A 21,707-nucleotide genomic window follows, 5' to 3' on the forward strand; every position below is an offset into this window, starting at 1 on the left:
CATATTCAGACATTGCAATAGTACTTTCTGAAGTTTTCAGGGAAAATGACTTGCCCAAGGTCATCCCAAATAGCACCTTTGTGGGACTGGATAGCACAGTGGGGAGGGTGTTTGCCTTGCACACAGCCGACCTGAGTTCGATCCCCAGAATCCCATATGGTCCCCCCGAGCACCGCCAGGAGTAATTCCTGAGTGCATGAGCCAGGAGTAACCCCTGTGCATTGCTGGGTGTGACCCAAAAAGCAAAAAAATAAAACAAAACAAACCCAAATAGCACCTTTGTGTCACTAAACTGATCCCTTGACCCTCTCCTGGCCTCTCTCTCTTCCCTCAGGGCTTAGCCTCTCCTCTCCACCGCCTTCCTCCTTCCCCCGGGGAAGGGCTCCCCCAGGCAGGCTCACTCAGGCCCCTCCAGCACTCACATCCCGGATGTGTGACCTTCCTCAGCCAAGCCCGGGGCCCAGGAGGGCCGAGAAAGGAGTGGAAGGGATGGGTTAACAGGCTCAGGAGAAGGGCCGGAGGGCAGGGCCGCAGTGAGCCTGGCTCTGAGGACCTTGGGCACAGAAACCGTCTCTAGGGCTGAGTCTCCAGGCCCGGGGCGGGAAGAGAAGCCAGCCTCGGCATGTGGCCAAGGCCCCCGGCAGGCCTGGGGCACTGAGCTCTTATCACAAATCAGGCCACACCCCGCCTGCCTTCATCACCCATCTCCGCAGCTGCACCTGGTGTTTAAGACGAGCCTCCAGGAACAGTCCAGAGGGCTCTCATCAGATTGGGGGGCAGTGTGGGAACACAGGAGGCACTTTATCGGGAGGAGGGTGGGGGGCCCATTATCTCTCGCTCTCTGAAGCCCTTGCAGAGAGGGCTGCTCCTTCCCACGCCCCCTCTCACCTGTGCTCCTGGGTCCCAGGACCGTCCACCCAGCACCCAGAGAGGCTGCAGAACTTGTCCAAGGTCACACAGACAGCGAGGGGTAAGAGCTGGGAGGAGCCCTCTCTCTTCCTGGGCAAAGGTGAGGAAGCTACTACTCCAAAGACCACCGGGCAAGCTAGCTAGTCAGGCCCCCTCAGCCAAGGACAAAGGAAGGAAGAACTGGTGGGTTCCCAGGGATAAAGTGGAGGAGAGAGATGAGAAAAAGTCCATCTCAGAGTCCGGGTACCCTCCCAAATGAAACAGCCCAAAGGCTCCAGACTGGCAGAGATGCACCCACTCACAGGCCAGCCAGTTTGCTGGCTGTTAATAGACGAGTGTTAATAGAGGAGCCACTCCTGGCCCAGTGCTCAGGGGTCACTTCGAGTGGTGCTTGTGGAACTATAGGGTGCCGGGGAGCAAACCCAGGGCTTCAGCATACAAAGGAGCTGGAGACGGCTGTTCCCCAGCCCTCTCTGAGCCGTCTCCCTGGTCCCAACAAAAGCGCCTTCTGACATTTCTGGCTGAGGCGGGGCCGGGGATAGTCCTGGACTAATCACCTCACTCACTAGCCTCAGCCTTCCAGGCCAGAGCTCCAAGCTCCCAGACACTTCAAGGCGGTGCCCCCAGGAAGCCTCAGAGTGAGAGGCCGGCTCCTCAGCCACCCGAGCTCCTTCCAAGCAGCTGCGGGTGATGTTTCGGGGGTGCCAGGGTCGCTGGGCCTGACAGCTGGCTCTCGCTCCTCTCCCGCCCACCGGAGCCAGGAGCGTGGGCACAGACCCCTTGGACTGGGACCAGTTAAAATGACTCACCAAAGGGTGTGGGAGATTCTGGGCACACTACCCAGGGGCCTGCGTTCTTCTCCAATCCACCAAGAACTTCTGAGGACACGGGCCCAACCCCCAGCTAGGTGAGATTTTAATTTTTGATCCCAACCAACATCCACAGTGGGTTTTGTGTGCGTGTGTGTGTGCGTGTGTGTGTGTGTGTGTCCAGACCTGAGTCCCAAAACTTGTTCCTGAAAGGAGTCTCCTAAGAGGGATGAGGAAAGAGGGAAGATGGGGCACCAGAGCAGTAGTACACTGGGTAAGATGCTTGCCTTACACTCCAGGGGCAGACTTGGTCCCTGAGCATTGCCGGGGTGATTTCTGAGTGCAGAGCCAGGAGGAACCCTGAGTATCGCCAGGTGTGGCCCCTCCTCCAAAATAAAAAAGAAAAGAGGGAAGATGTGGGTGATGCCCATTCTCTCCCATGGCAAACGGCGCAGCTTCGGGGGGGGGGAGAAGTTTGCAGCCCAGTGAGGCCACGAGCAAGTGGCCTTAGAAAGCCTGGAGTCTGGGTTCATTTCCGGCTCCAGTTCAGTTTCCAAATCTTCCCTCTCCCTTGGCTTCTGGATCACCGGCTCCAGGATTCAGTCCCACTGTGGCTCGTGGCTCCTCCCTGCCCCAGTATTCAGGGTTCCCAGGCGGCTTCCCACACCCCATCTCTCGGGTTCTTTTGCAATAGCTAACGGGGCTAATACCCCACCCAATGCCAAGACACTCCTACAGAGGAGGGGTGGGAGCACTCCCTTTGACAGCTCTCCTAGGCCAGGGGCAGCAGCCGAGTGTGGGAGACTGGGAAGAGGAAGAGGATGGAAGGGAAGAGGGAGGGGGAGGAGGCAGAGGCCCCGGGAAGGCCTGAGATGCAGGAAGCAGCTGGGAGTGTGGGGGGGAGGCTTTGTGCCTGAGTTGTTCACTGGGTCCTAGGGTCCACAGTGTTCATCATTTTCTGGAATCCGTGACTGAGGCCCTGCATGTGGACCTGTCAAATCCGGGAACGTGGACCTCCACCCCCAGGACCTGCTGAGGGATTGAGGGCAGCCCCAGTTCCCTCGAAACACGCAGGTGGGGTCAGGGGGTTACACCTCAAAACAGTTTTCTGGGAGCAAGGTTGGGGTGTACAGGTCATTGTCACCCCCTGCTACTCCACCCCCCCCATACACACTGACCTGAATCCTTTCTATTTAAAATTTTTTAAATTTATTAATATTTTTCTCGTTTTCTGGGCCAAACCAGTGATGCTCAGGCTCTGCACTCAGGAATTACTCCTGGCCATGCTTTGGGGACCATATGGGATGCTGGAATGGAACCCGGGTTGGCCACACGCAAGGCGCGCTCCCTACCTGCTAGACGGACCCTTTGGGTTAGGGACCCAGGTTAGAGCCTTCGAGGTTGCTACTTGGCCCCAGACTCCAGAATTCTTCCTCCCCTTTGAGGAACAGGAGCCTAGGGAGCGGCAGGGATACTGGGGTTCCTCCCCCCTGCAGGCAGAGCAGGCAGGGGGCAGGGTTCCCCCCCCCCTTCCGTAGAGGGCCCAGAGCAGCCTTGGGGCCCCTGGCAGTGCGAGAGCCACCTCCATTCCCCATCTCTCCTCCTCCACCCTCTAGCACAAGTCCGTTTGGGGGTTGGGGGGCGGGGGGGGGGCACAGTTCAGTCCCTAATGTGCCTTCCGGGGAGAAGTTCGAATGCAACTGCCCGGGCCCTGCCTCCCTGGCCTTCCCCTTCACCAAGTCGGGTGGGGTGGGGGGAGGCCCGGGAATCTGAGTTTTCCCACCGAAATGTCCCCGGCGACTCTGGATGCTCGCGGCCTCGACCCTTGAGGGTGGAAAGGAGGGGATCTCTTAAGGACTGGAAGGAAATCGTCCCTCGCTCCTCCCCAGTGATGCCCCGTCCCTTTCGGGGCGGAGAGACGGGGCCGGCACGGCCACCCCCGTGCTCCGCGGTGCCTGCCAGCTATATCGCAGGTCCGGTGGCCCGGGGCCGGGAGCAGCCGCCGGAGGAGGCCGAGCCGGGAGGCCGTGGGGAGCGCGAGCCGCGGCCAGGGGGGTCGGCGGAAGGCTGCGGGCGCGGGCGCGGCGGGGCGGAGGGGAAGGGGAGGGCTCCCAGGCTCCGGCCCCGGAAATCCGATCCCTCTAGGACCCAGAGGTGCCAGTCCCCCGGCGGCGGCGGCGAGCAGGGCAGGCGCGCGGAGCCGGGCAGCCGCCGCTCGGGCAGCGCCGGAGAAAGAGCGAGGCTCGGGGCGCGGGGGGGAGGGAGGGAGGGAGGGAGGCGCGGCGGCGGCGGAGCGGCGGGGCTCGGCGAGCAGCCATGGGCGCCGGGGTGCCGGGGCCCGCGAGCGCCAAGGCCCCCGGCCGGGCTGGGGGGCGCCGGGGCTGCCAGCCGCGCTGACACCGCCTCCGCCGCGGCTGCTCCTGCGCCGGCTGCGCTCGCCGTGCCACCGGCCCGGCCGCCGCTTTTCCAATTGGGGTGGGGGCGACCGTTACCAGGCCGCGGGGGGGCGGCGGGAGCCTTGGAGGGGCGAGCGGGGAGCTGTCTGGGCAGCTCGATTGGGGGAGGCGACCCGCACAGGGCACTCGATCATTTTTTTCCCCCCCTTACAGCCCCATTTTAAATTAAAAAATATTTTTTGGCAGCTGGGAAGGGGAGCCTAAAAAAAAAAAAACCCAAACCCAGGCCTTTCGGGGATTTCTTTTTTTTGGGGGGGAGGGGGCGGTGGTCCCGACTTGGCCAGCCGCCGGGTGGACGGGGGGAGCGGGCCGCCGGGGGATGCGAACCCGGCTCCCCCCATCATGATGAAGACGGAGCCGCGGGGGCCCGGAGGTCCCCTCCGGAGCGCCTCCCCGCACCGCAGCGCCTACGAGGCGGGCATCCAGGCGCTGAAGCCGCCCGACGCGCCGGGGCCCGACGAGGCCCCCAAGGCGGCCCACCACAAGAAATATGGCTCCAACGTCCACCGCATCAAAAGTATGTTCCTGCAGATGGGCACGCCGGCGGGCCCGCCGGGCGAGGCGGGCGGCGGCGGCGGCGGCGGGGGCGCGGGTGCCCCCGAGGCCCCGCGGGCGCCCGAGCGCGGCGGCGTGCGCCTGTCGCTGCCGCGGGCCAGCAGCCTCAACGAGAACGTGGACCACAGCGCCCTGCTCAAGCTGGGCACCAGCGTGTCGGAGCGCGTGAGCCGCTTCGACTCCAAGCCCGCGCCCTCGGCGCAGCCCGCGCCGCCGCCGCACCCGCCGTCGCGGCTGCAGGAGACGCGGAAGCTGTTCGAGCGCAGCGGGCCCGCGGCGGCGGGTGCGGGCGCGGCGGGCGGCGAGCGCGAGGCGGCGGCGCGGCGGCTGCTGCGGCAGGAGCGCGCCGGCCTGCAGGACCGGAAGCTGGACGTGGTGGTGCGCTTCAACGGCAGCACCGAGGCGCTGGACAAGCTGGACGCCGACGCCGTGTCGCCGACGGTCAGCCAGCTCAGCGCCGTCTTCGAGAAGGCCGACGCCCGCACCGGCCTGCACCGCGGGCCGGGCCTGCCCCGGGGGGCGGCCGGCGGGCCGCAGGTCAACTCCAAGCTGGTCACCAAGCGGTCCCGGGTGTTCCAGCCGCCGCCGCCGCCGCCGCCGCCGCCCGCCCCGTCGGGGGATGTGCCGGCCGCCGAGAAGGAGCGCGGCCCCGCGGGCCAGCAGCCCCCGCAGCACCGAGTGGCCCCGGCCCGCCCCCCGCCCAAGCCCCGGGAGGTGCGCAAGATCAAGCCGGTGGAGGTGGAGGAGAGCGGGGAGTCGGAGGCCGAGGCGGCGCCCGGGGAAGTGATCCAGGCGGAGGTGACGGTCCACGCGGCCCTGGAGAATGGCAGCACCTTGGCAACCGCGGGCAGCCCCGCGCCCCAGGAGCCCCAGGCCCCGGCGGCCCCCCTGGAGGCAGCGGCAGCGGCGGCGGCCGCCGCGGCGCCCGAGAGAGGGCTGGGCAACGGTCGGGCCCCGGACGTGGCCCTAGAGGAGGCAGATGAGTCCAGGAAGGAGGACTTCTCGGAGGCGGACCTGGTCGATGTGAGCGCCTACAGCGGGCTCGGGGAGGACTCCGAGGGCAGTGCCCTGGAGGAGGACGACGACGAGGAAGATGAGGAGGACGGGGAGGCCCCCTATGAGCCCGAGTCCGGCTGCGTGGAGATCCCCGGGCTGTCGGAGGAAGAGGACCCGGCCCCGAGCCGGAAGATCCATTTCAGCACCGCTCCCATCCAAGTGAGTGAGCCCCCCGGGGCGCCCCTGCCACGTGCGCGCCTTCGCCCCCGCCCTGCCAGCCGGCTGTGGCAGGCTGACTCAGCCACTGCCACCCAGCCCCCTCCCCAGAAGTTACCACCTGAGGGGGACGAGGGGGAGCTCCAGCTGTTTGGCGGAGGGGGCGGGTTTCCGGTGAGGGCAGCGCTAGGGAGCCACGGGGTTCTTGCTGGGGTGCCCAGGGCCCTGGGGGTGGCACCCTTCAGGCCCAGGAGGGTCCTGGGAAGTATGTGTGTACGTTTGGGTGGGTGCGTGCTGGGATGGGGGAGGAGGGCGCAGGAAACTTCCCGGAATGAAGGTTTGGAGGTCATCTGCCCTTCCCAAGGCCAGCCTGCCACCCTCACCCCAACTTTGCAGAAGTGAAAGAAGGAAGCAGCTCTGGGAGGGTGAGCCGGGTTGCAGCCATGTGACTGGGGGCGACGTGGGGTGCAGGCATGACAGTGGGGCTCCCCGGCTGCCCAGGAGAGTCTGAAGTCCCAGGTCACCCCCGGGGCCTTGCCACATTGGCCTGGGGGTCCCACATTGGCTCTGTGGTGGGGAGGGGTTTCTCATGTTGCCCCTGCACCATTCTCCGGGACTGGCCTGTCAGCTGTAGGTGAGGCCCAGAACCGTGCCCAGGGGCCATGGGGGAGGGTCCTCTCCTGAGGAGCATTAGTGGTTGGTTGGGCAGGTGCCTGCTTGTATGAGGTTCCCGGGTTCCATCCTGGGTGCAGGAGGAGCACCTAGCCACTGCCCCTCCCCCCCCCCACTGGCACTTCAATCATGCCACCTCTGCTGTGCCAGTCCTGGAGTCTTTATTGGGGTGTCCAAGTCACGGGGCTTTCCTGGCCTGGGTGATCCAGCCCTGACTTCTTCCCTGCCAAAACCTCCCCCCACCCATTTGCTAGCAGTTCCCCCAAGTCTCCTCTCAGCTGCCCAGTAAGTACCCCACCCCCATGAGGGCTGAGGGTGCTGCCCTGGCTGGGTGACTTCCCTGGGATTTCCCCCTCCTCCTCCTGGGCAGCGGGCCGGGGGGGCTTTCCCTTCTCCCTGCACCTCTCTCCTGGGACACTGTGTCCAGTGTCGTGTCTCCAGTGGCCTAGTTCTGGCCCTGGTGGAGGACAGGTCCAGACTGTGATGAGTTCAGAGGATGGGCGTGAAGCAGTGCACCATGGAGGGGTCTGGGGGTTCACGCCGGGATTCCCATGGGGGTAGGGTGTGATGGGCTGAGGAAAGGGGGGCTGTGGGGCTGTTTTGGAGGTCATAGGATGTGCATGTGCGCTGCTGTGTGTGTGTGTGTGTGTGCACGCGCGTGCACATGCATGTACACATATGTGCCCGGAAGAAGTTTGGGTGATCCAGATCACCCTAAAAACTGATGAAGGGAAGATGCCATCTGCTAGAGCAGAGGGTGACAGGCGGGGACTCGGATGGGAAAGTGGGCCAAACCCAGTGGTGCATCTCACCGGCCCTGTCCCCAGACCGGGGCGCCCCTGCCGTGCAGTGGGATCGTGCCACCCATCTTCCAGGGCCTGGCTGGGCACCGCGGGTGACCTTGGAACTGGCACTGCACACCAGGTGGCGTGCCCCAGGGGGCTGCTGCCCGAGGGAGGGCCAAGGAACTTTCAGGCCTGAGTGCCAGTTTCTCGGGTCTGTGGAATTGAGGGCAGCCAGTTTAGAGGCAGCTCAGGGTTTACCCTGGGAGCACACCCCCCGCCCCCTGTGCACGAGAGCCAGCCTCGGGGGGTGGGGGGGCGCGGCTGGTGACACTGAGCAAGCCCAGACCCAGCCCTGGGCACAAGAATGCCGGCCAGGGTGCCCGTGGGCCTGCTCCTGGCGCCTCAGGCCTGCAGCCAGACTTCCCCCTCCTTAGCGCTGCCCTCGCCCAGCCTCGCCCCCGCTTGGCTCCGAGTGGTGCCAGCCTGTCGCTGCAGGCAGTGAAGCACAACCGTGTGGGGGACCCCAGTGGAGCTCACTCACCTCCTGCCGAGGGCACCCCTGTCGGGGCTCAGAGCTCGGCCCACTCAGCCAAGATAGCGGGCAGGGGCAGCGGGCAGGGCTGGCCAGGGTCCCCCAGAGCCGGGCGCACTGTGGACTGGTTGTGGCTGATGCCTCCCTGGTCCTTACCTGCCCGGGCCCCCTCGTGTCCCTGGGGTTGGGGATGACTGAGCAGAGTCCGGAGTGACCCAGGCCTGGCCATGAAGCAGAACCCTGGGGCCCCTGGCCATGAGGGGCGGTGGTCCCTCACCCCAGCCTTGGCTAGGAATCCTGGGTGCCCCTCCACAGTCAGCCTGCCCCCCCTCTGAACCCTCCTGGGGTCTCACTCCGCCCCCCCCCCCGCCATCCCCATCTGGTAGCTTCCAGCATCTTCCCCCTCCTGCCCCCTCCTACTCTCGTTGTTCTGCCTCTTCTGCGGCTCTGCCTGGGTGCAGGGGACCCGGGCCCAGTGCTGGACACCTTCTCGAGGATGGCCCGTTCCTTTTCTCCTGGTGTGCTCGCTCATGCCCATGGTCTCTGAGTGGGGTCACTTGGGGCGCGGGAAGGGCTCTTGAGCTCCTCTGGGGTGGTGTGTGTGGTTGTGGGTCCAGGTCCGCCCTGCTCTGCCCTGCTCTCTGCCGCTATGTTTGTGTGTGAGTGCTGGTCTGCCCTGTTCACCCACTGCCTCTGGGTGTGTGTGTGTGTGTGTGTGTGTGTGTGTGTGTGTGTGTGTGTGTGTGTGTGTGTGTGTGTGTGTGTGTGTGTGTGTGTGTGTGTGTGTGTGTGTGTGTGTGTGTGAATGCTGCTCTACTCGGCTCCCAGCCACTGTGTGAGTGTGGGTGCTGGTCCTCCCTGCTCTCAGCCACTGCAACTGTGTATATATAGTAGTGTGTGTGTGAGAGTGTGTGTGTGTGTGTATGTGTATGTATATATATATATATATATATATATATATATATGAGTGTGGGTGCTGGTCCTCCCTGTTCTCAGCCACTGCAACTGTGTATATATATGTATGTATGTGTGTGTGCGTGTATCTGTGCGTGTGGGTGCTGGTCTCCCTGCTCTCAGCCATCATGAGTGTGTGGGTGTGTGTGGGGGTTATATGTCTGTGAGTGTGGTTGCTGGTCTCCCTGCTCTCAGCCATTGTGAATATGTGTGTGTGTGTGTGTGTGTATGTATGTATGTATGTAGGTGTATATGTCTGTGTGTGTGGGTGCTGGTCCCCCTGCTCTCAGCCATCACGAGTGTGTGTGTGTGTGTGTGTACGTGGGTGTATATGTCTGTGAGTGTGGTTGCTGGTCCCCCTGCTCTCAGCCATCGTGTGTGTGTGTGTATGTGTATGTATGTAGGTGTATTTGTCTGTGCGTGTAGGTGCTGTCCCCCTACTCTCAGCCATCGTGAGTGTGTGTCTGTGTGTGTGTGTCTGTGTGTGGGTGCTGGTCCTCCCTGCCCTCAGACACCGAGAGTGTGTGTATATATGTATGTGTGTGTGGTGTGTGTGTGTGTGCATGTATGTGTGCGTGTGGGTGCTGGTCTCCCTGTGCTCAGCCATCATGAGTGGGTGTGGGTGTGTGGGTGTATATGTCTGTGAGAGTGGGTGTTAGTCCCCCTACTCTCAGCCATCGTGTGTGTCTGTGTGTGGGTGCTGGTCCTCACTGCTCTCAGCCACTGCAAGAGTGAGTGTGTATATGTATGTGCTTGTGTGTGTGTGAAGGTGGGTCCCCTGGCGCCCCTCTAATGGGCTGCACCCACAGGTGTTCAGCACCTACTCCAATGAGGACTATGACCGGCGCAACGAGGACGTGGACCCCATGGCGGCGTCCGCCGAGTACGAGCTGGAGAAGCGGGTGGAGAGGCTTGAGCTGTTCCCCGTGGAGCTGGAGAAGGGTAAGAAGGGCCCGGCCATGGGGCCGCCGCCGTGCTGCAGCGTTGGGCAGTCCAGGGGTCCTGGGCTCTGTGCTGGCCAGACCACCGTGGGAAGAAGCAGGATTTCTCAGGACCAGAGAGGGACAGGCCTTGCATGCACCACATGGTCCCCTCCAAAACCCCTGGGAGTCACCCCTGAGCACAGAGCCAGGAGTACCCCCAGCAGGGCCTTCACCTCAGGACGCCCTGCAGGAGGCAGCTATGCGGGAACAGGGCTGGGGGCTGTGTGTTTGCCCCAAGTCAGACCCGAGGAACAGGAGGGACTCGGGCTTGACTGGATTCAGACAGTGAGGGGGGCCTGGCCTGTGTCCCAGGTCTCGTGTCCCCCAGGAAGGCCGTTTGGTTTCCTAAGGTAGATGGGAGCCACGGAAAGATGTTCTAGAAAGACCCCCGCCAGCAGGCCGTGATGGGGGGGGAGCGACTCCCAGAGAAGGACAGTGCAGAAAGTGGGCTTTCAGGGGGACAGAAGAGGCAGGATGTGGCGGTTGGGCTGTAGGCGGGGAGGGAGGGATCCAGGTGACCCCCAGGCTGGCGGTGGGTGGCTGGGGTGCTGGGCAGACTCTGGTGGTAGGGACAGCTGGGTGAGGGGAAAGGCAGGAGGGACCTGCGCTCTGGGTCCCCAGGCAGAGAGGGAGGGGCCTAGAGTCCAGCTGGCTGTCCAGGCAGGTCTCCTGAGCTGGGGGCTGCCTCGGGTGAGAGCGGGGAGCCTGCCCTGCCCACCAGCGCTCCCTGCACGCTCGCCCTCTGCCCGCAGACTCGGAGGGCCTGGGCATCAGCATCATCGGCATGGGCGCGGGGGCAGACATGGGCCTCGAGAAGCTGGGCATCTTCGTGAAGACCGTGACTGAAGGCGGCGCTGCCCACCGCGACGGCAGGTGAGGTCCCCTGGCACCTCTGGGTGGGAGGCCCCACCCTGGGGATCAGGCAGACTGTGTGTGTGTGTGTGTGTGTGTGTGTGTGTGTGATGGGGAGGTTGTATGAGTATGTGTGAGTGTATGTGGGAGAATCTGTGTGAGTGTGGATTGTGTGTATATGAAACTGAGTATATGTGGGGGAGGCTGTGTGAGTATATGGAAGGAGTCTCTGAATGTGTGTGTGTAGGCTGTGGTGTATAGGGGTGTGTGTGTGTGTATGTGTGTGTGTGTGACGTCTGTAGGTGTGTGTATAAAGGCTGTGTTATGGAGAAGTGTGCATGTAGGCTGCGGTATGTGTATGTGAAATCTGTATGTAGGAGTGTGTGTGTGTGTGTGTGTGTGTGTGTGGTTCGGTATATGTGTGCGTGTTGTGGTGTGAGGACTTTGGGGCCACACCAGGATTATTGTGAGCAGGGCTTTAACATCGGGGTCCCTCTAATCTCAGATGCCTTCCATGTAAAGGTGAGGGGTGTCCCTCTGAGGGGGGGTGACGTGGGGGCGAGAGGCAGGGCTGGAGCACATGCTTTACATGTGGAGACCTGGGTTTGGTCCCCAGCATCTCCAGGTATGGCCCAAAAGACAGAGACCCAAAAAGCTGCTAGAGGTGGGTGACCTCATCTGGAGGCTCCGCAGTGGACAGATGGCGTGGGGACGGGGGCAGAGGACAGGAAGGGTGCACGCCCAGCTTCTTCACACAGGGATGGAGCTGGCGGAGCCAGTCCCTGTGGGAGTATAGAGCATGTATGTGTGTCCTCTAGCCGGTGTCCATGTGTGACGCATGGGGCAGGCTGTTCCCAGGGGTAACACGGTCGCTTCCCCGGGGGAGCCTTTATGGAGGCCTGAGCCGAGGGAGGGACGAGGAAGCAGGTGTCCAGGGCCCCGCAGCCTGTGAGGAGCCAGCAGAGCAGTATATCAGGGTGCGGCACCACCCGCGTGTCCTGGGAGCAGTTTACGGGGGTCCCAGGCACGCAGGGCTGGGTCTGAGCAGCAGTGCAGGGATGGGGGGGTGCGGGCGGAGCTCTGGGCTGCCATGCTGCTGTAGCTGAGAGGCGGGGACCGAGTGCCTTGGCAGGGCCGGCGAGTGATGCGTGCCGGTTCCTGGCCACATGCTGCAGGGGCTCCCTGCTCCCCAGACTCGCTCCGTTCACAGCCAGACCAGGCCAGGGCCCTGTGCTTCCTGGGCCGCCCCTCACCCCGTGTCATCCCTTCAGGATCCAGGTGAATGACCTCCTGGTGGAGGTGGATGGGACAAGTCTGGTGGGAGTGACACAGAGCTTCGCCGCCTCCGTGCTCCGGAACACCAAGGGCCGCGTGCGGTGAGGACAGAACGCCACGGGGGCTGGGGGGCTCCACAGGCAGGGGGCTGGCCAGTGCCCACCATCCCCAGCACCTCCAGACAGCCCTCTGGTTTCTGTCGCCAGAGAACCAGCAGGGGTGGAGAATGCCATCGGATTGGAGTCCCCACGGGCACCTCCTCCCTTCTCCCCTGACCGCTAGTAATCCAGGGGACTCTGAGAGGGGCTGCGTGGACGCGCTGTGTCCATCGCTCGTGTGGCTTCTGGGGACCACTCCCTGACCCCAGGGGAGGGTGTCGGAGAGAAACAGGATGTGGGTGGCCATGGAGAGCAGGACCGGGCCTGGAAGTCCCCCTGCTTCCTCTGCATCCTGTCTCCAGTGGCCCTCATCCCGCCCCCTTCCTGACACTCGGGGTGCCCTCCAGACACACCTCTGCAGTCCGGCCCCTCCAGCGCCTGGGAAAAGCCTGGCAGCTCCCGGAGCCAGTCCTGGGCGCCCATCCTCAGCACTGGCCAGTGGCCCGTGGGCTCTCTGGGGAAGGAAACCCAGTAAGGGCCCGGCTTCCTCCGTGCATTATTAACACGGTGGCCTCGGGACCCAGCCCGCTCATTCACCTCCCCTGGGAGGGCCCGGAGAGGCACGGCGGGATCCTGCCGGAGGTGACCCTGGTGTCCCTGCAGGTTCATGATTGGCCGAGAGCGGCCAGGCGAGCAGAGCGAGGTAGCACAGCTAATTCAGCAGACTCTGGAGCAGGAGCGATGGCAGCGGGAGATGATGGAGCAGCGGTATGCCCAGTACGGGGAGGACGATGAGGAGGTAAGGACTCTCAGCCTGGCGGCCAGCGCCACCGCCCCCTGGTGGCCACACGAAACACTCGCAGTCCAGGGCGCTTGCCTGGAGGATACCCCAGACAGTGAGAGCATGCAGACCCTTCCCTCAAAGGACCACTAACCTGACAGAAGGGACACTGCCATAAGCCTGGCCCTGCAGGGAGATGTCCGTTCCCTCTGGGCCCCAGTGAGCGGAAGCCCAATCAAAACTCCCCTCAGGAGACCCGGGCCGAGGGAGCAGCCCAGACCCCGAGCCCCAGAGTGGGAGGGGCACAAACGGCCAGTCTGCTGGGAGAAGGTCTTCATTAGTCTGAGGGAGGCCCCAGGGTGACCCCACTGCTGTGAGGGCTGAGGCTGAGGGGGTGCGGGCCCCTGCTGCCTCTCTCCCTCTGCAGACAGGAGAGTATGCCACCGATGAGGACGAGGAGCTGAGCCCCACCTTTCCCGGCGGCGAGATGGCCATCGAGGTGTTTGAGCTGGCAGAGAACGAGGACGCCCTGTCCCCGGTGGACATGGAGCCAGAGAAGCTGGTGCACAAGTTCAAGGAGGTGGGAGGCGGGGCCTGGGGGTCAGGGGTCGGGGGCCAGGGGCGGGCAGCGGCCTTGGCCAGCCCAGCAGAGCTAACGCCCCTGTCCTATCCTCGCAGCTCCAGATCAAGCACGCCGTGACGGAGGCAGAGATCCAGCAGCTGAAGAGAAAGGTGAGGCTGCCCCGGTGGGTGCGGGGTCTGCGGGCGCCCCCCTCAGCCTCACACACTCACATAGAGGCGTGTATCCGCCGCCTCCCTGCAGCTCGGGTGGGCAGTGGGGTGCTCAGAACAGCTTCCTGCTCGGTGCCCAGTCTCCACCCACCAACTCCTCATGTGCCACAATGACAGTGGCACCAAGGGCTCCCTGGGAGAGGATCCCCATCAGACCTCCAGCCCTGTGCCCATTCTGTGTGTGCAGAGAAGTGAGGGTCGACCGTGAAGACAGGAGCCCAGGTCCACACTGTCCGTAAATCCATTTCACCTGGGCCCAGAGATCAAGACAGAGCGCATGGGACTGCCTGCACACACGTGCATACACAGGGGCACATACGCGTGTGTGTGCGCACAGGCACACACCCATGTGTATACACACATGCTGACAGGAACCTAGCCACACGCACCCACACACCCGTTCGCCCCACAACGGGAGCCCAGCAGCCCTGCCTCACGCAGGTCCGGGTTTGCAGAGCCCCCGCCCCTCACCCCATAGCTATGCGCTGCTCAGACAGCGTCACGGCGCAGGAGAGCCCCAGGATAGGCGAGGTGCCGGCGCTGCCAGATGGTGGCACACACATGCACTATCAGAATCACACACATACCCTCCACAGACGCCTACACGTATGCTGGGTGCCAGCCCGCTCCAGGCACACACGCTCATGGGCCTCTGATGGCACGTCTGTCAGACACAGGCCGTCTGACCCAAGGCTGCTGCCCAAGAGGCAGGGAGAGGTGAGGCCACAGAGGGCACCCGGGCACCCTCAGGAGTGAAGGTTCACCTGGGAGCACCGGCGGGTCACAGGCAGAAGGCAGAGTCTTCATGGTGTGGAGGACACCCCCGGACTGAGTGTGTGGAAAGGGGAGGCAGAGCCGGACGGCCAGGGTGGCTGCGGTGTCCGTGGGCCTCAGGGGGCCTCAGGGAAGGTCAGGGCCTGAGCTACAGAGCTGCAGACGGGCCCCTCGCTCTGCTCCCTCCCACTGCCAGCCCGCTGCAGCCCTCAGGCCCGGCTCAGACACAGGGCGCCCATCCTGCAGATGGCAGCGCACAGGCCCAGTGCAGCCGCTGCCTCCTGTAAGCTACCAGGCTGGTCAGGCCCTGCTCCGGCCTCCTGCATTCCTGGAGTGCGGTTCAGCGCCAGGGCCCCTGGCCTGGGAGCTGAGGCCCACCTCTCCCCTCGGGGTTTCGGTTCTCAGGCTCAGCCATTGCGAGTGGGTGGGCTCCAGAGACTGGCCGGTGCCAGGAAGGATGGGGGTGCTCCCGGGCCCCCCTCTGCCTCCCTCCAACCCGGTGTTGCCCCTTCCTCTCTCAGCTGCAGAGCCTGGAGCAGGAGAAGGGCCGGTGGCGGGTGGAGAAGGCGCAGCTGGAGCAGAGCGTGGAGGAGAACAAGGAGCGCATGGAGAAGCTGGAGGGCTACTGGGGCGAGGCCCAGAGCCTGTGCCAGGCCGTGGACGAGCACCTGCGGGAGACGCAGGCCCAGTACCAGGCCCTGGAGCGCAAGTACAGTAAGGCCAAGCGCCTCATCAAGGACTACCAGCAGAAGTACGTGGCCGAGGCTGCGGCGGGCCCCTCCTCACCCCTGCTGACCTGGGCTAGCCGGGCGTCGAGGCAGCGCAGGCCATGGCCCACGGGCTCTGGGGGGCCCAGGGGAACCTCTGGAGCACAGGGAGAGGAGAAGGGGTGGAGCGGTCCAGGGTGGGAGGGGGCGGCCTGAGGACCCCAGCTAGAGCACCACACCCCTCACTGCTCTCCGTCCCCTTCTCCCCGGGTCCCCAGGGAGATTGAGTTCCTGAAAAAGGAGACGGCCCAGCGCCGGGTGCTGGAGGAGTCGGAGCTGGCAAGGAAGGAGGAGATGGACAAGCTCCTGGACAAGGTGAGGCCCCAGGCCCGGAGCCCTGGTGGCAGCTCCCACCCACACCCCCTCTGGGTTCTGAAGGGAGGGAGGGTCCCTGCGAAAGCTCACTCCCGCTCCTCTGTTCTCCAGATCTCAGAACTGGAAGGGAGCCTGCAGACACTGCGGAATTCCAACTCCACCTAACAGGAAGCACTCCCAGACTGGACAACAGGAGTTCCCTCCCTCTGCCCTCCCTCCCCTGTCCTCAACACTCCACCCCACCCCTGCCAGCCTGGGGACAGGTGCCCCGACACCCCCTCCCCTGCCCCCCAGCTTCAGGGACCAGCGGGCCGAGCACAGGCTCCTTCAAGCGGGCGGCGGCTCAAAAAGCTCCGCTCCTGGGCAGGCTGCCGAGAGCCGGCCTGGATGGTGGATGGACACAAGGACCTGCAGACCAAACTGCCAGCCTTCCCAGCCTCCAGCCTTTGACTCTGGACTGGAGGGGGCCGGGCACTCTCCCAGCATCTCACCGCCTGGCCGCTGCTCCTGCCCCTGGGCCTCTGGACAGGAGACGCCCCCTTCTGGGCCCTTTCCCTGCCCCCTTCCCCGTGCTGTGTGTTCATTCCCGCCCTCCTGCTGGGGGGGAGCATCCCCCCAGAGCCAGGCCCTGCACTGACACTCTTATCCTTCAGGAAAAGGAGTGAGAGTAGGGAAGGGAAGGGGGCATCCAGGACACCTGGTCCCCCGTTTCTCCTTTCCCGGGGCAGCAGTCCTCAATTTTCTCCTTGTGCCTCCCCTCTCCCAGGTGCCAAATAGCCATAACCTCTTCCTGAAACTTCTGCGGCCTCTCCGGGGCCCAGGGTCCCTGGTCGAGCCTGTGAACGCCAGGGAGGAGAGGGGGTCAGCTCAGGCCGGCCTCCGTCACAGGGGGGCCGCCCTGCCCTGCGGGGCCACACCTGGAAGCCTTGTACTAACACCGTGACCCAGCCGCACCCCACTCCTGCCACTCTTTTCCCGTGTTTTGACTGGAGGGCAAAATTTTACTAGTTCTCATCTTTTTGGAGACCAGGGCCGCCCTACCGCAGCCTGCTTTCTAGTGAAATCGATTCCGTTTCCCCACTTGAACCCCAAATTGGGGCTTGGACCAAGGGAGGTGTGACCCCGCCCCAGGTCCCCTCCCCCTTCTGACTCCTCTCCCCTACGACAACCGCCTCTACCTGCCCCTGCACCGTCTTGGTTTGGGTTCTTTTTTTAAAAACAGACACCCTTCCCCCCCCACCCGGGTCCCGTCCGTTTCGGCTTCAAACCCCACCCCCCCTGTAAATAGACCCGGCCATCGATCAGTATTTCTGCCCCCACCGCACCCCTCCCAGTTCCCACGTGCCCCACCGCTGGGAGCGCGGGCTGCCCGGGCAGGCGCGGGCGCGGGGCGCGCGCACTTCACCTCCTGCGCCCCGGCGGGCGGGGGGCGGGGCCGTGGGCGCCCCCGGCCTGCGCTGGGCCGCCCGCCCGCCTCCGCGGGGCCGCGTCTCTGTATATAATATATATATGTATGTATTGTTCCCGGTTTTGTACGGACCATGCCCTCTGTCAGGTTGTCCCCATAAAAGCCGCCCCCGGAGCCTCGCGCCTGGTTTCTTGCCGTGCCGGGAAGCGGAGAGGTCCCCCAGGGGGGTTGGGTGGGAGCGTCCTGCCTGCATCCCTCCTTTCAGCACCTGTGGGTTAACTGGCTGGGCTTTCTAGAGAATTCTGGCTTTTTTTTTTTTAATGGTATTTGGGCTATGCCTGTCAATCGTGCTTTGGGGTTAGCCTGGCTCTGCGCTCAGGAGCCATTCCTGGTGGTGCACACAAGATAATGTGGGATGCTAAGAATTGAATCCGGGGCATCCGCGAGCAAGGCAGGCCCCTTGCCTGCTGCACCATCTTTCTGGCCCCTGGCTGCATCTTTCTAACAAGGCTTCTGGTGGGAATCAGAGGCAGAGTTAAGAGTGGTAAGGGCAGGAGACTCCGATCCCAAGGGACACCCAGCTTCCTATTCCCAGAAGCCGCCTGTGGCGGTGGGACTGGACAGGGGGGAGTAAGGGCTCAAGGGTGGGAGTTGGGACGTCAGTTTCCTTCCCAGATCCAAGGATGGCGGGGTGGGGAGCCGCCAGGCTTTAGGAGCCCAGGTGTGTGGCAAGTCAGTTTGCTTACGCCGTCAGCTCGGATGCCCATGCTCTGGGACTGCAGACACGGGGGTCCAAGCCCAGGGTCAGCTCTGGTGTCCTGTCAGGGAGAAGGGAGAGTCAGAAGGGAATCGGGGCCGAGGTTCTGGCTGTGGCTGCTGGGTAGCTAGGAAGCACGTGGGGGTCCCTGGCCTGCTCTCCTGGGGAGTCTCATTGTCCTTTGCCCTTTACCAGTAGGAGCAGGAGTCTCCAACATCTGAGGGGTCTCTGCCAGCCCCCCACGGTCAGTGGCCTTGGCCGGGATTCTCAGGGGCAATTCTGGAGGCAGCTGTTCCCCCCGGTGGCTCTGTTTACACTAAGCCACGATCTGGCTTCCTGGAGCTTCCATTCAAAAGAAGCTGTAGTGGGGCTGGAGTGATAGCACAGTGGGTAGGGCGTTTGCCTTGCACGCGGCCGACCCGGGTTCGATTCCCAGCATCCCATATGGTCCCCTGAGCACCACCAGGGGTGGTTCCTGAGTGCAAAGCCAGCAGTGACCCCTGTGCATCGCCGGGTGTGACCCAAAAAGCAAAAAAACAAAACAAAACAAAAAACCAAAAGAAGCTGTAGCTCTGGTGCCGCCTAAGACCTGCCACCCACCAGAGCTGACCTGGAAACCTGGGGAGGGGAGGGGGTCAGGCTGCTCCAGGCTCTTCTCTGAGCAGCCAGGACAAGTAGATGGCTAAAGCCCCAATCTGAAGGTCACCACACCTTAATCTGCGACTCCAGAGAACACCAAGGCCTGCCTACACAGGAACCCTGGCCAAGATGTGCCAAGAAACGGTGGCTGGGTCTTTTGGGGGCGTGGGGGGCAGCCCAGGGCTGTAGTGAGGCCTTCCGCTGGTCTAACTGGGGCTAAGTATTCAGGGGGGTCCGAAGGGCCCCCATCTGTCCCCACAGGGTGGGGGGCCTTCACACTTCCAAAAGGGGGACCAAGGAGCGGCCCCCAATAAGCCTGAGCCATGTGTGGCTGCGATGCTGTTTGTGGCTTGGCTTCAGCTGCCTCAGGCCTGAAGTGTGACTCATCCATATGACACACCCATGTCTGGGGCTCTGTCTAGTGACGACAGGCTGGACCATGGGCAGCTTGTCACCTCCGCTCAGCCCTGTTTCCGCTGAGTCCGGGGAGCTGGAGGAGTGCCATAACCCCAGCCCTTACGCTCAGAGAGCGAAATCAGACAATGGCCTTCCTCGGTTCCCCGAAACTAAATTTACTGTGAGGAACGGAGCCCTCCCTGGACCTCCAGCCAGGAAGAGACACACACTCGCTGTGCCCTCCTGCCCCCGCACCATTTCAACATCTCACACCCTCAGGACCCAGAAGGCTATGGGTCAGTCCTGCTCCAGTCACACCCAGATCTCACCAGATGCTGCAGAATAGCAGAGTTCAGGATCCCAGAGAACCCCCAGAGGCTGTCCCTGAGGTGCCACCTCCGCTCCATCACCCAGCCAGCCACCCATGACGGACAGAGCATTCCAGGGACACCCCTAGATCTCCTTAGACAGTTTCAGTCCTAAAGGTTACTCATTCCGTCCCCCCTCCCCCATCCTCCTTTATCCTGCCACCTCCTGCAGCCACTCAGGGATGGATGCAGAGACCCCCTTCAACCTGGACTCCCGCGTGAAGACCCGCCCCTGAGTTCTAGACCCTCAGTGCAGTCAGTCTTCTAGGTCTCTGTGTCTTTGTTCTAAAACGTCATAGAAACACCCACCCCTGGGTTCACAGGGCAGGTGACAGGAGAAATTTAGGACACCCTAGCCACCCCCAGTAGGGACTGTGACATGACCCCCTGGCTGGACTGTCCCACAGCTCTCCACGTCCATTCTGATTTCACTGACTCACAGTCAGCCCACCTCAGTGCTCCAGGTGGATCTCTCTCTCTCTCTCTCTCTCTCTCTCTCATACACACACACTGCCCACCTCATTATTCCACATCCACTGTGATCTCATACACTCACACATATGTGCACACAGACACTGCCCCTCAACTTCTATGTCCAGTCTGAGCTTACACACACACACACACACACACACACACACACACACTGCCCCTTCAGCTCCCCATGTTAGTCCGAGCTTACACACACACATAAGAAATATAAAGTGGAGCAAGGAAAGTCTCTTTAACAAATGGTGCTGGCAAAACTGGACAGCTACATACAAAAAAATGGGTTCAGACCTCTACCTAACACCGTACATACACACACACTGCCCACCTCAGCGCTCCACATCCAGTGTGATCTTATCCAAACATACACCACACATAGGTGCACACTGCCCCTTAGCTTCCATGTTGTCTGAGCTTATACACACAAACACACACATTCTCTCTCTCTCTCTCTCACACACACACACACACACACACACAGAGGCCCTCAGTTTTCCATGACAGTCTGTGCTTACACACACACACACAGATTCTCTCACATTCACATATACGCACAATGGCCCCTCAGCTCCCTATGTCCAGTCTGAGCTTACACACACACACACACACACACACACACAGCCCCCTTGACCCTCCAGTTGGATCTTATATATATATATACTCTCTTTCACATTCACATACATTCACACACTGACCCCTCAGCTCTCCATGTCTAGTCTGATCTCATCCATATACACATGTACTCACACTCATACATGCATGCACATGTCCCACTTCTTGCACACACAAACTCACGCATACATGTATGCATCCCCACACATTTCTGCCCACTCCACCAGTACATACGCACATGTTCTTGCACACTAACATGCACACATGTGCACACAGGCACACCTTTATGTTCCTGCACATTTCCAGTTTCTGCACACACATGCAGTCACGTGCACATACATATGAACACTTGTGCACATGCACTCAACCATACATCCACAAGCCTCCCTGGCCTTGCCACTCTGCCTGCCTCCTGGCCACGTGCCAAGACCTACAGCTACCCACACCCCTCCTCCCGGGTCCAGCTGGTGCCCATCCTGTCACTGTCTCCAGCCCGGTTAGTTCTCACTTGATCTGGGACCTGTCCAGCCGCTGGCCGCGTGGCTGACCTCTGCACGCCTCCCTGCCTCCAGGCTGCGGAGTTGAGCTGCTTTTCCTCCACTGCAAGCCTGAGCTCGCTTATCTGCCCCGCCCCGTGGGGTAGGGCGCAAACCGTCCTTCCTTCCTTCCCTGCACCCCGCAGCCTCACCTTACTCTTGCCCAGTCTCCCTAGCGCCTCTTCCCTCTGCCCACCTGCAAGTAACCGAACAGGTCACTCCTGGTGGACCCCCACCCCCCAGCTCCCCCACCGCCGCCGCAGGCGCCTCCCGGCTCTAGAGTGTCCTTTGTGAACCAGACTCACGGGCCCTGGCACCCCCGCTCGCGTCTCCCCCAACACCGCCGGCCCAGAGCGTGGCCTGGCCCTGGGCCCCGCGGACCTGGGCGCACTCGGCCGGGAGGTGCAGGGCGGCTGCTGAACGGAGGGATCTGGGGCGCTCCCAGACCCAGACGAACCCACCGAAGCCCCCCGGGGGTCTCCGCCCGGACTCCCGCGAGGCCACGGAGTAGCAGCAACTGGCCAGCCGGGTCCCGGGGCGGCGCGGGGCGCCTCCTCCCGGCTCGGCGCTCCTGTGCCTCCGCCCCCTCCGGCCCGCCCGCTCTTTGTCTCCCCTGCGCCCGGCCTCCCCGCCACGCGCCCCCTGCGTCGCCGCTTCCCGGGGGGACCCCCGCCGACGCAACGCACATCCGCCTGCCTGCCCGCCGGCGGCCCCCCACCGCCGCGTCCGGCCCGGCCCGGCGGGGAGGGGCGGGGGGTGGCGCGCTCCCGCTCGCTCGCTCTCTCGCTCGCTCTCTCTCTTGCTCTCTCTCTCTCTTGCTCTCTCTCTTGCTCTCTCGCGCGCGCACTCTCGCTCGCTCTCGCTTGCGCTCGTGCGCGCACTCGCTTGCTCTCTCTCTCTCTCTCTCTCTCTCTCGCTCTCTCTCGCTCTCTCTCTCTCTCTCTCTCTCTCTCTCTCTCTCTTGCTCGCTCTCGCTCCCTCCCT

The 21,707-nt window shown here is 63.0% G+C and overlaps 1 protein-coding gene across 1 annotated transcript; it reads left to right on the top strand.

Moving 5' to 3' along the window:
• The first annotated feature begins 3,988 nt into the window (after window positions 1-3,988).
• PPP1R9B (protein phosphatase 1 regulatory subunit 9B) lies at window positions 3,989-17,103 on the top strand. Its single transcript, XM_004608899.2, has 10 exons — window positions 3,989-5,944; window positions 9,694-9,826; window positions 10,620-10,740; window positions 11,991-12,095; window positions 12,756-12,891; window positions 13,301-13,453; window positions 13,552-13,605; window positions 14,961-15,190; window positions 15,425-15,521; window positions 15,633-17,103. Exons 1-10 carry the CDS (start codon window positions 4,517-4,519, stop codon window positions 15,684-15,686), a joined length of 2,511 nt encoding a protein of 836 aa, XP_004608956.2. The 5' UTR covers window positions 3,989-4,516; the 3' UTR covers window positions 15,687-17,103.
• Window positions 17,104-21,707: the final 4,604 nt, after the last annotated feature.

Source organism: Sorex araneus, chromosome 3 (genome assembly GCF_027595985.1).
Source record: "Sorex araneus isolate mSorAra2 chromosome 3, mSorAra2.pri, whole genome shotgun sequence".
Lineage (NCBI taxonomy): Eukaryota > Metazoa > Chordata > Mammalia > Eulipotyphla > Soricidae > Sorex > Sorex araneus.

Bases quoted from the DNA above. Each gene is read 5' to 3' on its own strand.
- PPP1R9B (XM_004608899.2), top strand. From the start codon at position 4,517: ATGATGAAGACGGAGCCGCGGGGGCCCGGAGGTCCCCTCCGGAGCGCC. The intron at 12,096-12,755 runs GTGAGGACAGAA...GTGTCCCTGCAG, and splicing joins AACACCAAGGGCCGCGTGCG to GTTCATGATTGGCCGAGAGC. The intron at 13,606-14,960 runs GTGAGGCTGCCC...TTCCTCTCTCAG, and splicing joins TCCAGCAGCTGAAGAGAAAG to CTGCAGAGCCTGGAGCAGGA.